General features: G+C 57.6%; 1 protein-coding gene across 1 annotated transcript; it reads left to right on the top strand.

Annotated features, from left to right (window-relative positions):
* Positions 1–278: 278 nt before the first annotated feature.
* LOC130600499 (1-acyl-sn-glycerol-3-phosphate acyltransferase alpha-like) lies at positions 279–13,280 on the top strand. Its single transcript, XM_057411893.1, is given in 7 exon segments — positions 279–464; positions 3,114–3,190; positions 3,193–3,246; positions 5,736–5,911; positions 10,160–10,255; positions 11,749–11,821; positions 13,132–13,280. Coding segments are annotated over 7 exon segments (807 nt in total). The 5' UTR covers positions 279–282.
* The last annotated feature ends 11,705 nt before the right edge of the window (positions 13,281–24,985 follow it).

A 24,985-nucleotide genomic window follows, 5' to 3' on the forward strand; every position in this document is an offset into this window, starting at 1 on the left:
TTCGCCCGTTTCTGTTGCGTCCCCGCCCGTTTCGAGTCCGTTTTCGCCCGTTTCTGTTGCTTTCTCTCCCGTTTCGAGTCCGTTTTCGCCCGTTTCTGTTGCCCGCCCGTTTCGGGTCCGTTTCCGTTTCCCGTTTCTCGCCCGTTTGTTGATTTCTCGCCCGTTTCTGTTGCGTCCCCGCCCGTTTCTGTTGCTTTCTCGCCCGTTTCTGTTGCGTCCCCGCCCGTTTGAGCTCCGTCGCTGCCCGTTGCCGGGTGCGAGCCCCTCTCTCCCCCCCAGGCCATGTCTCCGTGGCTGTGCGTGCTGCTGGCGCTGGGCGCGGTGCTGCTGCCGTTGCTGTACGGGCGCTGGGGCCGGTTCCGGTTCTGGTGCAAGATGGGGTTCTACAACGGCTGGATCCTGGTGCTGGCCCTCGCCGCCATCCCCCCTCTGCGCCCCCGCGGCCGCGACGTCGAGAACATGAAGTGAGGCCGTGGGGCGCTATGGGGCGGCCGTGGGGCGCTGGGGGGGAGTTATGCTGGGGGGGGTTATGGGGGTCTATGGAGGGGGCTATGGGGGGGGTTATGGGGGGTTATGGGGGGGGTTATGGGGGTCTATGGGGCTCTATGGAGGGGGCTATGGGGGGGGGGTTATGGGGGTTATGGGGGTCTATGGGGCTCTATGGAGGGGGCTATGGGGGGGTTATGGGGGTCTATGGGGCTCTATGGAGGGGGCTATGGGAGGGTTATGGGGGTCTATGGAGGGGGCTATGGGGGGGGTTATGGGGGTTATGGGGGTCTATGGGGCTCTATGGAGGGGGCTATGGGGGGGGTTATGGGGGGGGGTTATGGGGGGGGTTATGGGGGATAGGGGGTGGAATGGGGTGGGTTAGGGGGGGGGTTATGGGGGGCTATGGGGGGGTTATGGGGGTCTATGGGGCTCTATGGAGGGGGCTATGGGGGGGTTATGGGGGTCTATGGGGCTCTATGGAGGGGGCTATGGGGGGGGTTATGGGGGTCTATGGGGCTCTATGGAGGGGGCTATGGGGGGGGTTATGGGGGGTTATGGGGGTCTATGGGGCTCTATGGAGGGGGCTATGGGGGGTTATGGGGGTCTATGGGGCTCTATGGAGGGGGCTATGGGGGGGTTATGGGGGTCTATGGGGCTCTATGGAGGGGGCTATGGGATGGGTTATGGGGGGTTATGGGGGTCTATGGGGCTCTAGGAGGGGGTTATACGGCTCTATGGAGGGGGCTATGGGGTCCTCTAGGGGGTCTATGGGGTGTCTATGGGGGTCCATGGGGGGGTTATGGGGGTCTATGGGGCTCTATGGGGGGGGGTCTATGGGGGGCTATGGGGTGTCCATGGGGCTCTGTGGAGGGTTATGGGTATCTATGGGGCTCTATGGTAGGTTATGGGGTGTCTCTCAGGCTTTATGGGGGGGCTGTGGGGGGGTCTATGGGACTCTATGGAGGTTATGGGGCTCTATGGAGCTCTATGGGGGGTTATGGGGGGCTATGGGGGGTTATACAGGGCTATGGGGGGGGCTATGGGGGTCTGTACGGGGGTCTGTGGGGTATCTATGGGGCTCTATGGGGGGGTTATGGGGCGTTATTGGGGGTCTATGGGGCTCTAAGGAGGGTTATGGGGGGCTTTGGGGGGGTTATGGGGCTCTATGGGGGGCTATGGGGGGTTATACAGGGCTATGGGGGGGATCTATGGGGCTCTATACGGGGGTTATGGGGCTCTGTGGGAGCCTATGGGGGCTCTGTGGGGTATCTATGGGGCTCTATGGGGGGGGTATAGAGGGTCTATGGGGGGTTATAGGGGCTCTATGGGGGGGTTATGGGGGTCTATGGGAGCCTATGGGGGGCTCTGTGGGGTACTTATGGGGCTCTATGGGGGGGTTATGGGGGGTCTATGGGGATCTATGGGGGGGTTATGGGGGTCTATAGGGGGGATCTATGGGGGGTTTTGGGGTCTATGGGGGTTATGGGGGGTTTATGGGGGGTTATGGGGGTCTATGGGGCTTTATGGAGGTCTATGGGGTACTTATGGGGCTCTATGGGGGGTTATAGGGGGTCTATGGGGATCTATGGGGGGGTTATGGGGGGGTTATGGGGGTCTATGGGGCTCTATGGGGGGGTTATGGGGGTCTATGGGAGCCTATGGGGCGCTCTGTGGGGTATTTATGGGGCTCTATGGGGGGGTTTATGTGGGGTCTGTGGGGGGGACTCCGGAGGTGTCCGAGGGGATGATTCTATAGGTTTCTATGGGTCTCTCTCTATGGGGTTTCTGTGGGTCTGTCTCTATGGGTCTCTATGGGTTTCTATGGTTTCTATGGGTCGCTGTGGGTCTCTATGGGTCTCTATGGGTCTCTATAGGTTTCTGTGGGTCTCTATGGCTTCTATGGGTCTCTATGGGTCTCTATGGTTTCTATGGGTCTCTATGGGTCGCTGTGGGTCTCTATGGGTCTCTATAGGTTTCTGTGGGTCTCTATGGCTTCTATGGGTCTTTATGGGTCTCTATGGGTCTCTATGGGTCTCTATGGTCTCTATGGGTCTCTATAGGTTTCTGTGGGTCTCTATGGCTTCTATGGGTCTCTATGGGTCTCTATGGTTTCTATGGGTCTCTATGGGTCTCTATGGGTCGCTGTGGGTCTCTATGGGTCTCTATAGGTTTCTGTGGGTCTCTATGGCTTCTATGGGTCTCTATGGGTCTCTATGGGTCTCTATGGGTCTCTATGGTCTCTATGGGTCTCTATAGGTTTCTGTGGGTCTCTATGGCTTCTATGGGTCTCTATGGGTCTCTATGGGTCTCTATGGTCTCTATGGGTCTCTATGGGTCTCTATGGGTCTTTCTGGGTCTCTATGGGTCTCTATGGGTCTCTCTGGGTCTCTATGGTCTCTATGGGTCTCTATGGTCTCTATGGGTCTCTCTGGGTCTCTATGGTCTCTATGGGTCTCTATGGGTCTCTATGGGTCTCTATGGGTCTCTATGGTCTCTATGGGTCTCTATGGTCTCTCTGGGTCTCTATGGTCTCTATGGGTCTCTCTGGGTCTCTATGGGGTCTCTATGGGTCTCTATGGGTCTCTATGGGTCTCTATGGGTCTCTATGGGTCTCTATGGGGCAGGATCATCCGGGCGCTGCTGCAGCACGTCAAGCGCCTCTATGGGATCCGCATGGCCGTGAGGGGGGCCCAGCTCCTGCCCCCCGCCAGCCCTATGTGGTGGTGAGCAACCACCAGAGCTCCCTGGACCTCATGGGTGCGTGCCCCACACCTGCCCCATAGCCGCCCCATAGACACCCCATAGACACCCCATAGACACCCCATAGACATCCCATGGACACCCCATAGACACCCCATAGACACCCCATAGACACCCCATAGACACCCCATAGACACCCCATAGCCGCCCCATAGACACCCCATAGACACCCATAGACACCCCATGGACACCCCATAGACACCCCATAGACACCCCATGGACACCCCATAGACACCCCATAGACACCCCATAGACACCCCATAGACACCCCATAGACACCCCATAGACACCCATAGCCGCCCCATAGACACCCCATAGACACCCCATAGACACCCCATAGACACCCCATAGACACCCCATGGACACCCCATAGACACCCCATGGACACCCCATAGACACCCCATAGCCGCCCCATAGACACCCCATAGACACCCCATGGACACCCCATAGACACCCCATAGACACCCCATAGCCACCCCATAGACACCCCATAGACACCCCATGGACACCCCATAGACACCCCATGGACACCCCATAGACACCCCATAGCCGCCCCATAGCCGCCCCATAGACACCCCATAGACACCCCATAGACACCCCATAGATACCCCGTAGCCACCCTATAGGTGCCCCATAGCCACCTCACACCCTGCCCCATAGGCTGCCCTATAGCTACCCTATAGGTGCCCCATAGACACGTCACACCCTGTCCCACTCCCTGCCCCATAGCCATCCTATAGCCTGCCCCACATCTGCCCCATAAGCTGCCCTATAGCCACCCTATAGGTGCCCCATAGACACGTCACACCCTGTCCCACTCCCTGCCCCATAGCCATTCTATAGTCTGCCCCACATCTGCCCCATAAGCTGCCCTATAGGCGCCCCATAGCCACCTCACACCCTGCCCCATAGGCTGCTCCATAGCCACCCTATAGGCGCCCCATAGACACATCACACCCTGTCCCACTCCCTGCCCCATAGCCATTCTATAGTCTGCCCCACATCTGCCCCATAGTCACCCCCCAGCCTGCCCCACAGACACCCCTCACCCTGCCCCATAGCTGCTCTATAGCCTGCCCCACACACTGCCCCATAGCCTGTCCTATAGCCACCCCATGGGCACCTCACACCCTGTCCCACTCCCTGCCCCATAGCCATCCTATAGCCTGCCCCACACCTGCCCCATAGAAACCTCAGACCCTGCCCCGCATCTGCCCCATAGACACCCCCCAGCCTGCCCCACACGCTGCCCCATAGCCTGCCGCAGAGGCACCCCATAGCCTGCCCCATAGACACCCCACACGCTGCCCCATAGCCTGCCCCATAGACGCTTCACACAATGCTCCACATCCTGCCCCACACCTGTCCCATCGCTTGCCCCATTGACACCTCACGCCCTGCCCCACACCCTGCCCCGTAGCCATCCTATAGCCTGCCCCACACCTGCCCTATAGCCTGCCCCACAGACACCCCACAGTGTGCCCCATAGGCTACCCCATAGCTTGCCCCACAGACACCCCACACTCTGCCCCATAGCTGGCCCATAGCCTGCCCATTGACACCCCATAGCCTGCCTCACAAACACCCCACACTCTACCCCACAGCCACCCCATAGCCACCCCACACTCAGCCCCATAGCTGCCACATAGCCTGCCCCATAGCCACCCCATAGACTGCCCCATAGCCTGCCCCATTGACACCCCACACTCAGCCCCATAGTCTGCCCCATAGCCACCCCATAGCCCACCCCACAGCCTGCCCCATAGCCACCCCATAGCCACCCCATAGCCTGCCCCACAGCCACCCCACACTCAGCCCCATAACCACCCCACAGCCACCCCACACTCAGCTCCACAGCCACCCCATAGCCACCCTATAGCCTGCCCTACAGCCACCCCACAGCCGCCCCACACTCAGCCCCACACTCAGCCCCATAGCCACCCCACCGCCTGCCCCACAACCACCCCATAGCCACCCCATAACCACCCCATAGCCACCCCACAGCCTGCCCCATACCCACCCCATATCCTGCCCCATAACCACCCCACAGCCACCCCATAACCACCCCATAGCCACCCCACAGCCTGCCCCATATCCTGCCCCATAACCACCCCACAGCCACCCCACAGCCACCCCATAACCGCTCCACAGCCGCCTTACAGCCGCCCCATAGCCTCCCCACAGCCACCCCATAGCCACCCCACAGCCTGCCCCATACCCACCCCATATCCTGCCCCATAACCACCCCACAGCCACCCCACAGCCACCCCATAACCACCCCACCGCCTGCCCCACAGCCACCCCATAACCACCCCATAACCACCCCATAGCCACCCCACAGCCACCCCATACCCACCCCATAGCCACCCCACATCCTGCCCCACAACCACCCCACAGCCACCCCATAACCACCCCATACCCACCCCATACCCACCCCACCGCCTGCCCCACACCCACCCCACAGCCACCCCATACCCACCCCACAGGGATGATGGAGGTGCTGCCCGACCGCTGCGTGCCCATCGCCAAGCGGGAGCTGCTCTTCATGGGCGCCGTGGGGCTCGTGTCCTGGTTGGGGGGCATCATCTTCATCGACCGGCGCCGGCCCCGCGACGCCATCAGCACCATGGCCCAGGCCGCGCACACCATGCTGAGCCAGGACGTGAGCGCGCTCTGGGGCTGCCCCATGGATGCTATGGGGCTGGGGGGGGTCTATGGGGCTGGGATCTATGGGGCAGAGGGAGAGTTCTATGGGGCAGTGCCATGGCCCAGGCCGCGCACACCATGCTGAGCCAGGACGTGAGCGCGCTCTGGGGCTGCGCCATGGATGCTATGGGGCTGGGGGGGTTCTATGGGGCTGGGATCTATGGGGTTCTATGGGGCAGCACCATGGCCCAGGCCGCGCACACCATGCTGAGCCAGGACGTGAGCGCGCTCTGGGGCTGCCCCATGGATGCTATGGGGCTGGGGGGGTTCTATGGGGCTGGGATCTATGGGGTTCTATGGGGCAGCACCATGGCCCAGGCCGCGCACACCATGCTGAGCCAGGACGTAAGCGCGCTCTGGGGCTGCCCCATGGATGCTATGGGGCTGGGGGGGGTCTATGGGGCTGGGATCTATGGGGCACAGGTGGTTCTATGGGGCAGCACCATGGCCAGGCCGCGCACACCATGCTGAGCCAGGACATGAGCGCGCTGTGGGGCTGCCCCATGGATGCTATGGGGCTGGGGGGGGTCTATGGGGCTGGGGATCTATGGGGATCTATGGGGCAGAGGGGGTTCTATGGGGCAGCACCATGGCCCAGGCCGCGCACACCATGCTGAGCCAGGACGTGAGCGCGCTCTGGGGCTGCGCCATGGATGCTATGGGGCTGGGGGGTTCTATGGGGCTGGGATCTATGGGGTTCTATGGGGCAGCACCATGTCCCAGGCCGCGCACACCATGCTGAGCCAGGACGTGAGCGCGCTCTGGGGCTGCCCCATGGATGCTATGGGGCTGGGGGGGGTCTATGGGGCTGGGGGTCTGTGGGGATCTATGGGGCAGAGGGGATTCTATGGGTCAGTGTCATGGCCCAGGCTGCGCACACCATGCTGAGCCAGGACGTGAGCGCGCTCTGGGGCTGCCCCATGGATGCTATGGGGCTGGGGGGGGTCTATGGGGCTGGGGGTCTGTGGGGATCTATGAGGCAGAGGGGATTCTATGGGGCAGTGTCATGGCCCAGGCCGCGCACACCATGCTGAGCCAGGACGTGAGCGCGCTGTGGGGCTGCCCCATGGATGCTATGGGGCTGGGGGGGTCTATGGGGCTGGGGGTCTGTGGGGATCTATGGGGCAGAGGGGATTCTATGGGGCAGTGTCATGGCCCAGGCCGCGCACACCATGCTGAGCCAGGACGTGAGCGCGCTGTGGGGCTGCCCCATGGATGCTATGGGGCTGGGGGGGTTCTATGGGGCTGGGGATCTATGGGGATCTATGGGGCAGAGGGGGTTCTGTGGAGCAGAAGGGTTCTATGGGGCAGCACCATGGCCCAGGCCGCGCACACCATGCTGAGCCAGGACGTGAGCGCGCTGTGGGGCTGCCCCATAGATGCTATGGGGCTGGGGGTCTATGGGGATCTATGGGGCAGAGGGGGTTCTATGGAGCAGAAGGGTTCTATGGGGCAGCACCATGGCCCAGGCCGCGCACACCATGCTGAGCCAGGACGTGAGCGCGCTGTGGGGCTGCCCCATGGATGCTATGGGGCTGGGGGGGGTCTATGGGGCTGGGATCTATGGGGCAGAGGGGGTTCTATGGGGCAGCACCATGGCCCAGGCCGCGCACACCATGCTGAGCCAGGACGTGAGCGCGCTCTGGGGCTGCCCCATGGATGCTATGGGGCTGGGGGGGTCTATGGGGCTGGGATCTATGGGGTTCTATGGGGCAGCACCATGTCCCAGGCCGCGCACACCATGCTGAGCCAGGACGTGAGCGCGCTGTGGGGCTGCCCCATGGATGCTATGGGGCTGGGGGGGGTCTATGGGGCTGGGGGTCTGTGGGGATCTATGAGGCAGAGGGGATTCTATGGGGCAGTGTCATGGCCCAGGCCGCGCACACCATGCTGAGCCAGGACGTGAGCGCGCTGTGGGGCTGCCCCATGGATGCTATGGGGCTGGGGGGGTCTATGGGGCTGGGATCTATGGGGCAGAGGGGGTTCTATGGGGCAGTGCCATGGCCCAGGCCGCACACACCATGCTGAGCCAGGACGTGAGCGCGCTCTGGGGCTGCCCCATGGATGCTATGGGGCTGGGGGGGTTCTATGGGGCTGGGGATCTATGGGGATCTATGGGGCAGAGGGGGTTCTGTGGAGCAGAAGGGTTCTATGGGGCAGCACCATGGCCCAGGCCGCGCACACCATGCTGAGCCAGGACGTGAGCGCGCTGTGGGGCTGCCCCATAGATGCTATGGGGCTGGGGGTCTGTGGGGATCTATGGGGCAGAGGGGGTTCTGTGGAGCAGAAGGGTTCTATGGGGCAGTGCCATGGCCCAGGCCGCGCACACCATGCTGAGCCAGGACGTGAGCGCGCTCTGGGGCTGCCCCATGGACGCTATGGGGCTGGGGGGCGTCTATGGGGCTGGGATCTATGGGGATCTATGGGGCAGAGGGGGTTCTATGGGGTAGCACCATGGCCCAGGCCGCGCACACCATGCTGAGCCAGGACGTGAGCGCGCTCTGGGGCTGCCCCATGGATGCTATGGGGCTGGGGGGGTTCTATGGGGCTGGGATCTCTGGGGTTCTATGGGGCAGAGGGGGTTCTATGGGGCAGCACCATGGTCCAGGCCGCGCACACCATGCTGAGCCAGGACGTGAGCGCGCTGTGGGGCTGCCCCATGGATGCTATGGGGCTGGGGGGGGTCTATGGGGCTGGGAACTAGGGGGCAGAGGGGGTTCTATGGGGCAGTGCCATGGCCCAGGCCGCACACACCATGCTGAGCCAGGACGTGAGCGCGCTGTGGGGCTGCCCCATGGATGCTATGGGGCTGGGGGGGGTCTATGGGGCTGGGGATCTATGGCGATCTATGGGGCAGAGGGGGTTCTATGGGGCAGCACCATGGTCCAGGCCGCGCACACCATGCTGAGCCAGGACGTGAGCGCGCTGTGGGGCTGCCCCATGGATGCTATGGGGCTGGGGGGGGTCTATGGGGCTGGGATCTATGGGGCAGAGGGGGTTCTATGGGGCAGCACCATGGCCCAGGCTGCGCACACCATGCTGAGCCAGGACGTGAGCGCGCTCTGGGGCTGCCCCATGGATGCTATGGGGCTGGGGGGGTTCTATGGGGCTGGGGATCTATGGGGATCTATGGGGCAGAGGGGGTTCTATGGGGCAGCACCATGGCCCAGGCCGCGCACACCATGCTGAGCCAGGACGTGAGCGCGCTGTGGGGCTGCCCCATGGACGCTATGGGGCTGGGGGGGTTCTATGGGGCTGGGATCTATGGGGCACAGGTGGTTCTATGGGGCAGCACCATGGCCCAGGCCGCACACACCATGCTCAGCCAGGACGTGAGCGCGCTGTGGGGCTGCCCCATGGATGCTATGGGGCTGGGGGGGGTCTGTGGGGCTGGGGATCTATGGGGATCTATGGGGCAGAGGGGGTTCTATGGGGCAGCACCATGGCCCAGGCCGCGCACACCATGCTGAGCCAGGACGTGAGCGCGCTGTGGGGCTGCCCCATAGCCGCTATGGGGCTGGGGGGCTTCTATGGGGCTGGGATCTATGGGCTTCTATGGGGCAGCGCCATGGCCCAGGTGGTGCACACCATGCTCAGCCGCTCCATGAGGCCACTATGGGGCTGCCCCATAGCTTCTATGGGGATCAGTGGGGATCTGTGGGGCAGAGGGGATTCTATGGGGCAGCACCATGGCCCAGGCCGTGCACACCATGCTGAGCCAGGACGTGAGCACGCTCTGGGGCTGCCCCATGGATGCTATGGGGCTGGGGGGGTCTATGGGGCTGGGATCTATGGGGCAGAGGGGGTTCTATGGGGCAGCACCATGGCCCAGGCCGCGCACACCATGCTGAGCCAGGACGTGAGCGCGCTGTGGGGCTGCCCCATGGATGCTATGGGGCTGGGGGGCTTCTATGGGGCTGGGATCTATGGGCTTCTATGGGGCAGCGCCATGGCCCAGGTGGTGCACACCATGCTCAGCCACTCCATGAGGCCACTATGGGGCTGCCCCATAGCTTCTATGGGGATCAGTGGGGATCTGTGGGGCAGAGGGGATTCTATGGGGCAGCACCATGGCCCAGGCCGCACGCACCATGGCTCAGCCAGGCCATGAGGGCTCTGTGTTACCCCCCCCCCCCCTCCATGTCCCTATGGGGCCCCCCCCATGCATCGCTATGGGGCAGCCCCACACGTCTCTGCCCCCCAGGTGCGGGTCTGGGTCTTCCCGGAGGGGACGCGCAACCACAGCGGCTCAATGCTGCCCTTCAAGCGCGGGGCCTTCCACTTGGCCGTGCAGGCGCAGGTGGGGCGCTAGGGGGCAGCTGTGGGGCAGGGGTTCTATGGGGGGGGGGGGGTCTCTATGGGGCAGGGGTGGGGTTCTGTGGGGCAGGGGGGGGGTTCTATGGGGCGGGGGGGGTTCTATGGGGCGGGGGGGGGTTCTGTGGGGCAGGGTTGGGGTTCTGTGGGTCTATGGGGCAGGGGTTCTATGGGGCAGGGGGGGGGGTCTGTGGGTCTATGGGGCAGGGGTTCTATGGGGCAGGGGTGGGGTCTCTATGGGGCAGGGGTGGGGTTCTATGGGGCAGGGGTGGGGTTCTGTGGGTCTATGGGGCAGGGGTTCTATGGGGCGGGGGGGGTCTCTATGGGGCAGGGGTGGGGTCCTATGGGGCGGGGGGGGGTCTCTGTGGGGCTCTATGGGGCAGGGGTGGGGTAATGTGGGGCAGGGGTGGGGTTCCATGGGTCTCTGTGGGGCAGAGTTGGGATTCTATGGGGCAGGGGTGGGATTCTGTGGGTCTATGGGGCAGTGATGGGGTTCTGTGGGGTCTCTGTGGGGCTCTATGGGGCAGGTTTGGGGTTCTATGGGTCTCTGTGGGGCAGGGGTCGGGTTCTATGGGGCAGGGGTGGGTCTCTGTGGGGCAGGGGTGGGGTTCTGTGGGTCTATGGGGCAGGGGTGGTGCTCTATGGGGCAGTGGTGGGGTTCTGTGGGGTCTCTGTGGGGCTCTATGGGGCAGGGTTGGGGTTCTATGGGGCAGGGGTGGGGTTCTATGGGGTCTCTATAGGGCAGGGGTGGGGTTCTATGGGTCTCTATGGGGCATGGGTGGGGTTCTATGGGGTCTCTATGGAGCAGGGTGGGGGTTCTATGGGGTCTCTATGGGGCAGGGTTGGGGTTCTGTGGGGTCTCTGGGGCAGGGGTGGGGTTCTATGGGGTCTGTGCGGCAGGGGTGGGGCTCTATGGGGCAGCTATGGATTTCTGTGGGGTCTGTGGGTCTCTTATGGGGCTCTATTAGATGGGTGTGGGGTTATATGGGGCAGGGGTAAGGCTCTATGGGTCTCTATGGGGCAGGGTTGGGGCTCTATGGGGCAGCTATGGGTCTCTGTGGGGCAGGGGTGGGGGTCTCTGGGTCTCTATGGGGCAGCTATGGGGTGGGTGTGGGGCTCTATGGGTTTCTGTGGGTTCTCTATGGGGCCTCTGGAGCAGCTGTGAGGCTCTATGGGGCAGCCGTGGGGCTCTATGGGGTGGCCATGGGGCTCTGTGGGCCTCTAGGGGGTCTCTATGGGGCAGCCATGGGGCTCTATGGGGTGGCCATGGGGCTCTATGGGCCTCTAAGGGGTCCCTATGGGGCAGCTGTGGGCCTCTATGGGCCTCTAGGGGGTCCCTGTGGGGCAGGCGTGGGGCTCTATGGGGCAGCCATGGAGCTCTATGGGGCAGGCGTGGGGCTCTATGGGGCAGGTGTGGGGCTCTATGGGGCAGCCATGGGGCTCTATGGGGCAGCCCCACTGAGCCCTCCTGCCCCACAGGTCCCCGTTGTCCCCATTGTCATCTCCTCCTACCAGCACTTCTATAGCAAACGGGAGCGGAGATTCACCCCCGGTGAGGAGCTGTGGGGCAGGGCGCTCTATGGGGCTCTGTGGGGCTCTATGGGGTTCTATGGGGCTCTATGGGGTTCTATGGGGCTCTATGGGGCTCTATGGGGCTCTATGGGGCTCTATGGGGTTCTATGGGGCTCTATGGGGCTCTATGGGGTCTGTGGGGCTCTATGGGGCTCTATGGGGTCTGTGGGGCTCTATGGGGCTCTATGGGGTTCTATGGGGCTCTATGGGGTTCTATGGGGTTCTATGGGGCTCTATGGGGTCTATGGGGTTCTACGGGGTTCTATGGGGTTCTATGGGGCTCTATGGGGCTCTATGGGGTGCTATGGGGCTCTATGGTGTCTATGGGGCTCTATGGGACTCTGTGGGGCTCTATGGGGTCTATGGGGCTCTATTGGTCTGTGGGGCTCTATGGGGCTCTATGGGCTCTATGGGGCTCTATGATCTCTATGGGTATCTATGGGTTTCTATAGGTCCCTATGGGGCTCTATGGGGCTCTATGGGCTCTATGGGTCTCTATGGGGCTCTATGGGGCTCTATGGGGCTCTATGGGGCTCTATGGGGTCTGTGGGGCTCTATGGGGCTCTATGGGGTCTGTGGGGCTCTATGGGCTCTGTGGGGCTCTATGGGGCTCTGTGGGGGCTCTATGGGGTCTATGGGGCTCTATGGGGTTCTATGGGGCTCTATGGGGCTCTATGGGCTTTGTGGCACTCTGGGGCTCTGTGGGGTCTCTATGGGGCTCTATGGGGCTCTGTGGGATCTGTGGGGCTCTATGGGGCTCTGTGGGTCTGTGGTGCTCTGGGGCTCTGTGGGATCTGTGGGGCTCTATGGGGCTCTAGGGGGGTCTATGGGGCTCTGTGGGGTTTTATGGGGTTCTATGGGGCTCTATGGGGCTCTGTGGGGGCTCTATGGGATCTGTGGGGCTCTATGGGGGTCTGTTTTGCTCTATGGGGCTCTGTGGGTGCTCTATGGGGTCTGTGGGGCTCTATGGGGCTCTGTGGGATCTGTGGGGCTCTATGGGGTCTATGGGGTTCTATGGGGTCTGTGGGGGCTCTATGGGGTCTGTGGGGTTCTATGGGGCTCTATGGTGTCTATGGGGCTCTATGGGGCTCTGTGGGGCTCTATGGGGTCTATGGGGCTCTATTGGTCTGTGGGGCTCTATGGGGCTCTATGGTCTCTATGTGTCTCTCTGTGTCTCTATGGTCTCTATGTGTCTCTATGTGTCTCTATGTGTCTCTCTGTGTCTCTATGGTCTCTATGGGTCTCTATGGTGTCCCCATGGTGTCTGTGGGTCCCCTCTCTCTGCCCCAGGCCGCTGTGTGATCCAGGTGCTGCCCCCTCTCCCCACCGCGGGTTTGGGGCCCGACGACGTCCCCGCCCTCACCGAGCGCGTCCGCGCCGCGATGCTCGAGGCCTTCGAGGCCCTGGAGGCCGAGCTCTGCCCCACAGCGCCCCAGTGACTCCCCTCCCCCCACCCCCCCCACCCCCGCCCCGTGGGGCGAGGACTGAGCCGTGTGTGGGGCACGGAGAGGAGGTGGAGGAGATGGGGGGGGGTGGGGGTGGGGGGGGGGGTGTGTGGGACCCATAAGTGAGATGTGGAGTGGGGCGGTTGGAAGAGGGGGACCCATAGCGGGTGTGGAGCGACCCATAAGTAACGCGTGGACCCATGGTGGGGCGTGGAGCGACCCATAAGTAACGTGGAGCGACCCATAAGTAATGTGGAGCGACCCATAAGTAACATGGAGCAACCCATAAGTAACACGTGGACCCATAGTGGGGCGTGGAGCGACCCATAAGTAACGTGGAGCGACCCATAAGTAATGTGGAGCGACCCATAAGTAACATGGAGCAACCCATAAGTAACACGTGGACCCATAGTGGGGCGTGGAGCGACCCATAAGTAACGGGGAGCGACCCATAAGTAACGCATGGACCCATAGTGGGGCGTGGAGCAACCCATAAGTGAGATGTGGAGCGACCCATAAGTAACGTGGAGCGACCCATAAGTAATGCGTGGACCCATGGTGGGGCATGGAGCGACCCATAAGTAACGTGGAGCGGCCCATAAGTAACACATGGACCCATGGTGGGGCGTGGAGCGACCCATAAGTAACGTGGAGCGACCCATAAGTAACGCGTGGACCCATGGTGGGGCGTGGAGCGACCCATAAGTAACGTGGAGCGACCCATAAGTAATGTGGAGCGACCCATAAGTAACATGGAGCAACCCATAAGTAACACGTGGACCCATGGTGGGGCGTGGAGCGACCCATAAGTAACGTGGAGCGACCCATAAGTAACGTGGAGCGACCCATAAGTAACGCGTGGACCCATGGTGGGGCGTGGAGCGACCCATAAGTAACGTGGAGCGACCCATACGTAATGTGGAGCGACCCATAAGTAACATGGAGCAACCCATAAGTAACGCGTGGACCCATAGTGGGGTGTGGAGTGACCCATAAGTAACGTGGAGCGACCCATAAGTCACACATGGACCCATAGCGGGGCGTGGAGTGACCCATAAGTAACATGGAGCGACCCATAAGTCACACATGGACCCATAGCGGGGCATGGAGCGACCCATAAGTAACGCATGGACCCATATTGGGGTGTGGAGCAACCCATAAGTAAGATGTGGAGTGACCCATAAGTAACGCATGGACCCATAGTGGGGCGTGGAGCGACCCATAAGTAACACATGGACCCATGGCGGGGCATGGAGTGACCCATAAGTAACGTGGAGCAACCCATAAGTAACGCATGGACCCATGGCGGGGCATGGAGCAACCCATAAGTGAGATGTGGAGTGACCCATAAGTCACACATGGACCCATAGCAGGGCCTGGAGCGACCCATAAGTAACACATGGACCCATAGTGGGGCATGGAGTGACCCATAAGTAACGCATGGACCCATAGCGGGGCGTGGAGCGACCCATAAGTAAGATGTGGAGTGACCCATAAGTCACACATGGACCCATGGCGGGGCATGGAGCGACCCATAAGTAACGCATGGACCCATAGCGGGGTGTGGAGCGACCCATAAGTAAGATGTGGAGTGACCCATAAGTCACACATGGACCCATAGCGGGGCGTGGAGTGACCCATAAGTAACACATGGACCCATAGCGGGGCATGGAGCAACCCATAAGTAACACATGGACCCAAGGAGGGACCCATAAGTAAGATATGGAGTGACCCATAAGTAAGATATGGACCAATAGCAGGGCATGGAGCGACCCATAAGTAACACACGGACCCACGGAGCGACCCATAAGTGAGATGTGGACCAATAGCAGGGCCTGGAGCGACCCATAAGTAAGATATGGAGCGACCCATAAGTAACACATGGACCCATAGCGAGGTGTGGAGCAACCCATAGGTAACACATGGACCCACGGAGCGACCCACAAGTAACACGTGGACCCATAGCGGGGCATGGAGCGGCCCATAAGTAGAACTCGGACCCACACGTCCAACGTGGAGTGCCCCATAAGTGGCATGCGGACCCATAGAGGGCCTTGGAGAGCCCCATAAGTAACCCACGGAGTGCTTGGACCCATAGGAAGGGGCCTGGGCCTGCCCCCCAAGTACAACGCGTGGGGCCCAGCCCCATAGGAGCAGCAGCTCTGCCCCACAGCCTTGGCTGCCCCATAGCGTTTACCACCCCCCCCCCCCCTTTTCCGTGCCCCACAGCGCAACCCCCAAGTGTGGGTCTATGGGAGGGGGAAAGGGGGGGGGGGGGGGGGGGGAGGCGGGTTCTGATTGGCTGCTGATGCCTCAAGCCCCGCCCCCATTGAATAAATGAACCTTCCCACCCCCAGGGGCGCGGGGCGTGGTGACGTCACCAAGGGGGCGGGGCCGACGCGGGGGGGGGGGGGGGGGGGAGCACCAAAAGGCATTGAAATAGCCCCAAATTCCACCCAAATTCCACCCAAATTCCCCAAATTCCAACCCGAATTCTGGAATTCCCACCCAAATCCCACCAAATTCCTCCAATTCCCACCCAAATTCCCCAATCCCATCCCAAATCCCACCAAATTCTCTAATTCCTACCCAAATTCTCCAATTCCTTCCCAAATTCCCCCAATTCCCACCCAAATTTCCAATTCCCACCCAAATTCTTGAATTTCTACCTAAATCCCACCAAATTCCCCAATTCCCACCCAAATTCCTCCAATTCCCTCCAAAATTCCCCAATTCCCACCAAATTTTCCAATTCCCAACCAAATTCTCCAGTTTCTATATAAATCCCACAAAATTCCTCCAATTCCCACCCAAATTCCCCAATTCCCACCAAATTTTCCAATGCCCACCCAAATTCCTCCAATTCCAACTCAAATTATTGACTTTCTACCTAAATCCCACCAAATTCCCCCAATTCTCACCCGAATTCTCCAATCCCATCCCAAATCCCACCAAATTCTCTAATTCCTACCCAATTCCCACCCAAATTCTCCAATTCCTTCCCAAATTCCCCCAATTCCCACCCAAATTCTTGAATTTCTACCTAAATCCCACCAAATTCCCCAATTCCCACGCAAATTCCTCCAATTCCTTCCCAAATTCATCCAATTCCCACCCAAATTCCCCAATTCCCACCAGATTTTCCAATTCCCAACCAAATTCTCCAGTTTCTATATAAATCCCACAAAATTCCTCCAATTCCCACCCAAATTCTCTAATTCCCACCCGAATCCCACCAAATTTTCCAATTCCCACCCTAATTCTCTAATTCCTACCCAAATTCCCCCAATTCCTATCCAAATCCTACCCAATTCCCACACATCTCACCCAAATTCCCCAGTTCCCACCCAAATTCTTGAATTCCTACCCAAATCCCACCAAATTCCCCCAATTCTCACACGAATTCTCCAATTCCTACCCAAATTCCTCCAATTTCCTTCCAAATTCCCCAATTCCCACCAAATTTTACAATTCCCACCCAAATTCTCCAATTCCTACCTAAATCCCACCAAAATTCCCCCAAATTCTCCAATTCCTATACAAATCCTCGCAAATTCTCGAATTCCTACATAATTCCCACCTAAATTCTCTAATTCCCACCCACATCCCACCAAATTCCCCAATTCCCACCCACATTCTCCAATTCCCACCCAAATTCTCCAATTCCTACCCAAATCCTACCTAATTCCCCCACATCCCACCCAAATTCCCCAGTTCCCACCCAAATTCTTGAATACCTACCTAAATGCCACAAAATTCCTAGGATTCCCACCCAAATTCTACAATTCCTTCTCAAATTCCTCCAATTCCCACCCCAATTTCCACCAATTTTTTCAATTCTTACCCAAATTCTCCAATTCTTGTATGAATCCCACCAAATTCCTCCAATTCCTTCCCAAATTCCCCAATTCCCACCAAATTTTCCAATTCCCACCCAAATTCTCCAATTCCTACCCACATCCCATCAAAATTCCCCAATTCCACCAAATTCTCCAATTCCTGTCTGAATTCTCTAATTCCTACCCAATTCCCCCTCAAATTCTCCAATTCCATCTCAAATCCCACCAAATTCCCCCACTTCCCACCCAAATTCTCTAATTCCTACATAATTCCTACCTGAATTCTCCAATTCCTATGCAAATCCCAACAAATTCCGGCAATTCCCACCCAAATCCCACCAAATTTTCCAATTCCCACCCAAATTCTCCAATTCCTACCCAAATTCCCCCAATTCCTACCCAAATCCCATCCAAATTCCCCCAATTCCCACCCAAATTCTCTAATTCCTAAATCCCCCCAAATTACGTCCTCTAATTCCTACCCAAATCCCACCAAATTTTCCAATTCCCACCCAAATTCTCCATTCCCTACCCAAATCCCACGAAATTCTCCAATTCCTGCCCAATTCCCACCCAAATTGTCCAAATCCAACTCAAATCCCACACAATTCCCCCCAAATTCTCCAATTCCCTCCCAAATTCCCTAATTCCCACCAAATTTTCCAATTCCCACCCAAATTCACCAATTCCTACCCAAATCCCACCAAATTACCCCAATTCCCACCCAAATTCTCTAATCTCATCCCAAATCCCACCCAAATTCTGTAATTCCTACCCGAATTCCTCAAATTCCCATCCGAATCCCACACATTTTCCCCAATTCCCACCCAAATTCTCCAATTCCTACCCAAATCCCATCCAAATTCTCTAATTCCTATGCAAATGCCACCAAATTCCCCCAATTCCCACCCAAATTCTCCAATTCCTATAAAAATCCCACCAAATTCCTCCAATTCCTACCCAAATTCCCCAGTTCCTACCCCAATTCCCCAATTCCCACCAAATTCCCCAATTCCCACCCAAATTCCCACCAAATTCCCACCCAAATTTTCCAATCCCATCCCAAATGCCACCAAATTCTCCAATTCCTACACAAATTCTCTAATTCCTACCCAAATCCCACCAAATTCCCCCAATTCCCACCCAAATTCTCCAAATCCTACATAAATACCAACAAATTCCTCCAATTCCCACCCAGATCCTCTAATTCCCACCAAATCCCACCAATTCCCCCCCAAATTCTCCAATTCCTACCTAAATTCCACCCAAATTCTCCAATTCCAACTCAAATCCCACCAAATTCCTACACTTCCCACCCAAATTCTCGAATTCCTACATAATTCCCACGTAAATTCTCCAATTCCCACTTGAATAACACCAAATTTTCCAATTCCCACCCAAATTCTCTAATTCCTACCCAAATTCCCCCAATTCCCAACCAAATCCCACCAAATTCCCTTAATTCCCACCCAAATTCTCCAATTCCTACCCAAATCCCATCCAAATTCTCTAATTACTAAATCCCCCCAAATTCCCACCCAAATTCTTGAATTCCCACCTAAATGCTACAAAATTCCTTCAATTCCCACCCAAATTCTCCAATTCCTTCTCAAATCCTACCAAATTCCCCCGCTTCCCACCCAAATTCTCAATTCCTACCTAAATCCCACCAAATTCCTCCAATTCCCACCCAAATTCTCCAATTCCTTCCTAAATTCCTCTAATTCCCACCCAAATTCTCAAATTCCTACCTAAATCCCACCAAATTCCCACCGAAATTCTCCAATTCCTACCCAATTCCCACCGAATTCCCCCAATTCCCACCCAAATTCTCCAATTTCTACCCAAATCCCACCAAATTTTCCAATTCCCACCCAGATTCTCGAATTCCTACATTCGTCCCACCAAATTCCTCCAATTCCCACCCAAATCCCCCCCATTCCCATTGCAGGAACCACAGGAAGCACCTTTGTTATTCCCACACTGTTCCTGGATCCATTGACAGCCTTCGGCCAAGCCTCCCCATTCCCACTGGGAAGCGGGATCACCCCTCCTGCCCCACAGCATTCCCAATGGAGCCATCCCAATGGAGCCAATCCCAATGGAGCCAATCCCAATGGAGCCAATCCCAATGGTGCCAATCCCAATGGTCCCAATCCCAATGGAGCCATCCCAATGGTCCCAATCCCAATGGAGCCATCCCAATGGTCCCAATCCCAATGGAGCCAATCCCAATGGAGCCATCCCAATAGAACCATCCCAATGGACCCAGTCCCAATGGTTCCAATCCCAATGGACCCAATCCCAATGGAGCCATCCCAATGGAGCCAATCCCAATGGTTCCAATCCCAATGGACCCAATCCCAATGGAGCAATCCCAATAGACCCATCCCAATGGACCCAATCCCAATGGAGCCATCCCAATGGTCCCAATCCCAATGGTTCCAATCCCAATGGAGCCAATCCCAATGGATCCATCCCAATGGATCCATCCCAATGGACCCAATCCCAATGGATCCATCCCAATGGTCCCAATCCCAATGGAGCCAATCCCAATGGACCCATCCCAATGGACCCAATCCCAATGGAGCCATCCCAATGGTTCCAATCCCAATGGAGCCAATCCCAATGGATCCATCCCAATGGACCCACCCCAATGGAGCCAATCCCAATGGACCCATCCCAATGGACCCATCTCAATGGTTCCAATCCCAATGGAGCCAATCCCAATGGAGCCAATCCCAATGGAGCCATCCCAATGGACCCATCCCAATGGACCCAATCCCAATGGATCCATCCCAATGGTCCCAATCCCAATGGTTCCAATCCCAATGGAGCCATCCCAATGGACCCAATCCCAATGGACCCAATCCCAATGGATCCATCCCAATGGAGCCATCCCAATGGACCCAATCCCAATGGATCCATCCCAATGGCCCCAATCCCAATGGCCCCAATCCCAATGGATCCATCCCAATGGACCCAATCCCAATGGATCCATCCCAATGGACCCAATCCCAATGGACCCATCCCAATGGAGCCAATCCCAAGCCCAGCACAGCCCTCCCCATGGATCCGACCCCGTCATTCCCATTCCTTAACGGGGATAGCTGGAATGGCCAATGCCTTTGAGGCAGGAAGGGTTGGAACACCCAATCCCTAATGGGAATGGTTGGGATCCCCAATCCCTAATGGGAATGGTTGGGATTCCCAATCCCTAATGGGAATGGTTGGGATTCCCAATCCCTAAGGGGAATGGTTGGGATCCCCATTCCTTAATGGGAATGGTTGGGATCCCCAATCCCTAATGGGAATGGTTGGGATTCCCACTGCTTAACAGGAAGGACTGGGATCCCTTAGGAATGATTGGGATCCCTTTGGAATGACTGGGATCCCTTAGGAATGATTGGGATCCCTTTGGAATGACTGGGATCCCTTTGGAACGATTGGGATCCTTTTGGAACAATTGGTATCCCCTTGGAATGCCTGGGATCCTGTTGGAACAATGGGGATCCCTTTGGAACGATTGGAATCCCTTAGGAACAATGGGGATCCCTTTGGAATGATTGGGATCCCTTCGGAACGATTGGGATGCCTTAGGAACGATTGGGATCCCTTTGGAACGATTGGGATCCCCATCCCTTAATGGGAATGGTTGGGATTCCCACTGCTTAACAGAAGGACTGGGATCTCTTAGGAATGACTGGGATCTTTTAGGAATGATTGGGATCCCTTCAGAACCATTGGGATCCCTTCGGAACCGTTGGATCCCTTCGGAACGATTGGCATCCCCATCCCTTAATGGCAACGGTTGCGATTCCCATTCTTTAACAGAAACGACTGGGATCCCTTAGGAATGATTGGATCCCTTCGGAACCACTGGATCCCTTCAGAACCACTGGATCCCTTTGGAACCACCGGGATCCCTTCAGAACCATCAGGATCCCTTTGGAATGACTGGATCTGTTTGGAACCATTGAGATCTCTTTAGAACCATTGGATCTCTTCGGAACCATTGGGATCCCTTCAGAACCATTGGATCCCTTCGGAACGATTGGATCCCTTCGGAACCATCGGGATCCCTTTGGAACCATTGGGATCCCTTCAGAACCATTGAATCCCTTCAGAACCATCGGGATCCCTTCGGAACCATCGGGATCCCTTCGGAACGATTGGATCCCTTTGGAACCATGGGGATCCCTTCGGAACCATCGGGATCCCTTCGGAACCATCGGGATCCCTTCGGAACCATTGGGATCCCTTCAGAACCATTGAATCCCTTCAGAACCATCGGGATCCCTTCGGAACCATTGAATCCCTTCAGAACCATCAGGATCCCTTCGGAACCATCGGGATCCCTTCGGAACCATCGGGATCCCTTCAGAACCATCGGGATCCCTTCGGAACGATTGGATCCCTTCGGAACCATGGGGATCCCTTCGGAACCATTGGATCCCTTCGGAACCATTGGATCCCTTTGGAACGATTGGATCCCTTCGGAACCATTGGATCCCTTCGGAACCATTGGGATCCCTTCAGAACCATTGAAAACCTTCAGAACGAATGGATCCCTTCGGAACGATTGGATCCCTTCGGAACGATTGGATCCCTTCGGAACCATGGGGATCCCTTCGGAACCATGGGGATCCCTTCGGAACCATTGGATCCCTTCAGAACCATTGGATCCCTTCGGAACGATTGGCATCCCCATCCCTTAATGGCAATGGTTGCGATTCCCATTCCTTAATAGAAACGACTGGGATCCCTTAGGAACGATTGGATCCCTTCGGAACCACTGAATCCCTTCGGAACCATCGGGATCCCTTCAGAACCACTGGATCGCTTCAGAACCACTGGATCGCTTCAGAACCATTGGATCCCTTCAGAACCATTGGATCACTTCGGAACCATCGAATCCCTTCGGAACCATTGAGATCCCTTTCGAATGACTGGAATCCCTTTGGAACTACTGTGATCCCTTAGGAATGACTGAAATCCCTTCAGAACCATCGGATCTCTTCAGAACCATCAGGATCCCTTCAGAACCATCAGATCCCTTCAGAACCATCGAATCCCTTAGGAATGACTGAAATCCCTTCAGAACCATCGGATCTCTTCAGAACCATCGAGATCCCTTAGGAATGACTGGAATCCCTTCAGAACCATTGAGATCCCTTAGGAATGACTGGAATCCCTTCAGAACCATCGGATCCCTTCAGAACCATTGAGATCCCTTAGGAATGACTGGAATCCCTTCAGAACCATCGAATCTCTTCAGAACCATTGGATCCCTTAGGAATGACTGGAATCCCTTCAGAACCATCGAGATCCCTTAGGAATGACTGGAATCCCTTCAGAACCATTGAGATCCCTTAGGAATGACTGGAATCCCTTCAGAACCATTGAGATCCCTTTGGAACCATCAAATCCCTTCAGAACCATTGGAGAACCGGATTCCGAGATCCCTTAGGAATGACTGGAATCCCTTCAGAACCATCGAGATCCCTTAGGAATGACTGGAATCCCTTCAGAACCATCGAATCCCTTCAGAACCATCGAATCCCTTAGGAATGACTGAAATCCCTTCAGAACCATCGGATCTCTTCAGAACCATCGAGATCCCTTAGGAATGACTGGAATCCCTTCAGAACCATTGAGATCCCTTAGGAATGACTGGAATCCCTTCAGAACCATCGAATCTCTTCAGAACCATTGGATCCCTTAGGAATGACTGGAATCCCTTCAGAACCATCGAGATCCCTTAGGAATGACTGGAATCCCTTCAGAACCATCGAATCTCTTCAGAACCATTGGATCCCTTAGGAATGACTGGAATCCCTTCAGAACCATCGAATCCCTTCAGAACCATCAAATCCCTTAGGAATGACTGGAATCCCTTCAGAACCATCAAATCTCTTCCGAACCATCAAATCCCTTCAAATCCCTTCCGAACCATCTCCACCCCCCCCACCCTTCCCCCCCCCCCCCATCCCATTCCCCCATCCTCAAGAATTCCCCGGATACCCCCACCCCCCACCCCCCCCCGTTCCCCCCCTCTTCCCATCCCCGTGCGTCCGCTGGTGCCTCTTGTGATGGGAGCTGCGGCTGAAGCGTTTGCCGCACTCGCCGCAGCCGTAGGGCCGCTCGCCCGTGTGGATGCGCCGGTGCTGGGTGAGCGTGGACTTGTCGGTGAAGCGCTTGCCGCAGTCGCCGCAGCCGTAGGGCCGCTCGCCCGTGTGGATGCGCTGGTGCCGCAGGAGGTTGGAGCTCACGTTGAAGCGCTTGCCGCACTGCGCGCAGCCGTACGGCCGCTCGCCCGTGTGGATGCGCACGTGCTTGGCCAGGTCCGAGCTCTGGCTGAAGCTCTGCCAGCACTCCACGCACGTGTTGGCGAGGCCTTCGGCGCTCCCCATCGTTGGCTTCGTCTTCCTCTTCTTCACCATGCCAACTGGAGCCTCTTCGACGCTCCCCATCGTCTTCCTCTTCTTGACGATGCCAACTGGATCCCCTTCGATGCTCCCCATCGTCTTCCTCTTCTTGACGATGCCAACTGGAGCCTCTTCGACGCACCCCATCGTCTTCCTCTTCTTGACGATGCCAACTGGATCCTCTTCGACGTTCCCCATCATCTTCCTCTTCTTGACAATGCCAACTGGACCCTCTTCGACGTTCCCCACCGTTGTCTTCCTCTTCTTAACGATGCCAACTGGATCCTCTTCGACACTCCCCATCGTCTTCATCTTGACGATGCCAACTGGATCCTCTTCGACGTTCCCCATCGTTGTCTTCATCTTCTTGACGATGCCGCCCGGATCCCGGTGCTTCCGCATGGACGCCGAAGGCGCCGCGCGCTCCCCGCGGGGCCGGAACGGGCGCCCGCAGTCGATGCAGGTGAAGGCAACGGGGACGGCGCCGGCGCCTCCAATGGCGACAACGGGAACGCGCTTCAGGCGGCGAGCCCGGAGACGACGATCCCCAATACGTTCCCAACCCATTCCCAGCACTCCCAACTCATTCCCATCCCATTGCCGTCATTCCCGACCCATTCCCAACCCATTCCTGACTCATTCCCAACCCATTCCCGTCATCCCCGACCCATTCCCATCATTCCCCACCCATTCCCGACCCATTCCCATCATTCCCAACCATTCCCATCCCATTCCTGACCCATTCCCAACCCATTCCCATCCCATTCCTGACCCATTCCCAACCCATTCCCATCATTCCCAACCCATTCCCAACCCATTCCCATCATTCCCAACCCATTCCCATCCCATTCCTGACCCATTCCTGTCATTTCCGACCCATTCCCATCATTCCCGACCCATTCCCATCATTCCCAACCCATTCCCATCCCATTCCCACCATTCCCCACCCATTCCCATCATTCCCAACCCATTCCCATCCCATTCCAGACCCATTCCCATCATTCCCAACCCATTCCCATCCCATTCCCATCATTCCCAACCCATTCCCATCCCATTCCCGACCCATTCCCGGCCCATTCCCGTCATTCCCAACCCATTCCCGTCATTCCCAACCCATTCCCATCCCATTCCCACCATTCCCAACTCATTCCCAACCCATTCCCATCCCATTCCCGTCATTCCCAACCCATTCCCAACTCATTCCCAACCCATTCCCATCATTCCCCACCCATTCCCATCCCATTCTCATCATTCCCATCTCATTCCCACCCCTTTCCCACCCCATCCCCCCCATTCCCATTCCATCCCCACTTCCAATCCCACTTATCCCCATCCCATTCCCATCCCATCCCCACCCCATTCCCACCTCCAATCCCACCATTCCCACCCCATCCCCATCCCATTCCCCCCCATCCCCACCTCCAATTCCACC

The sequence above is a fragment of the Pezoporus wallicus genome, unplaced genomic scaffold, assembly GCF_028554395.1.
Source record: "Pezoporus wallicus isolate ANWC-B61680 ecotype Strahan unplaced genomic scaffold, APGP_CSIRO_Pwel_v1 contig_10819, whole genome shotgun sequence".
Lineage (NCBI taxonomy): Eukaryota > Metazoa > Chordata > Aves > Psittaciformes > Psittacidae > Pezoporus > Pezoporus wallicus.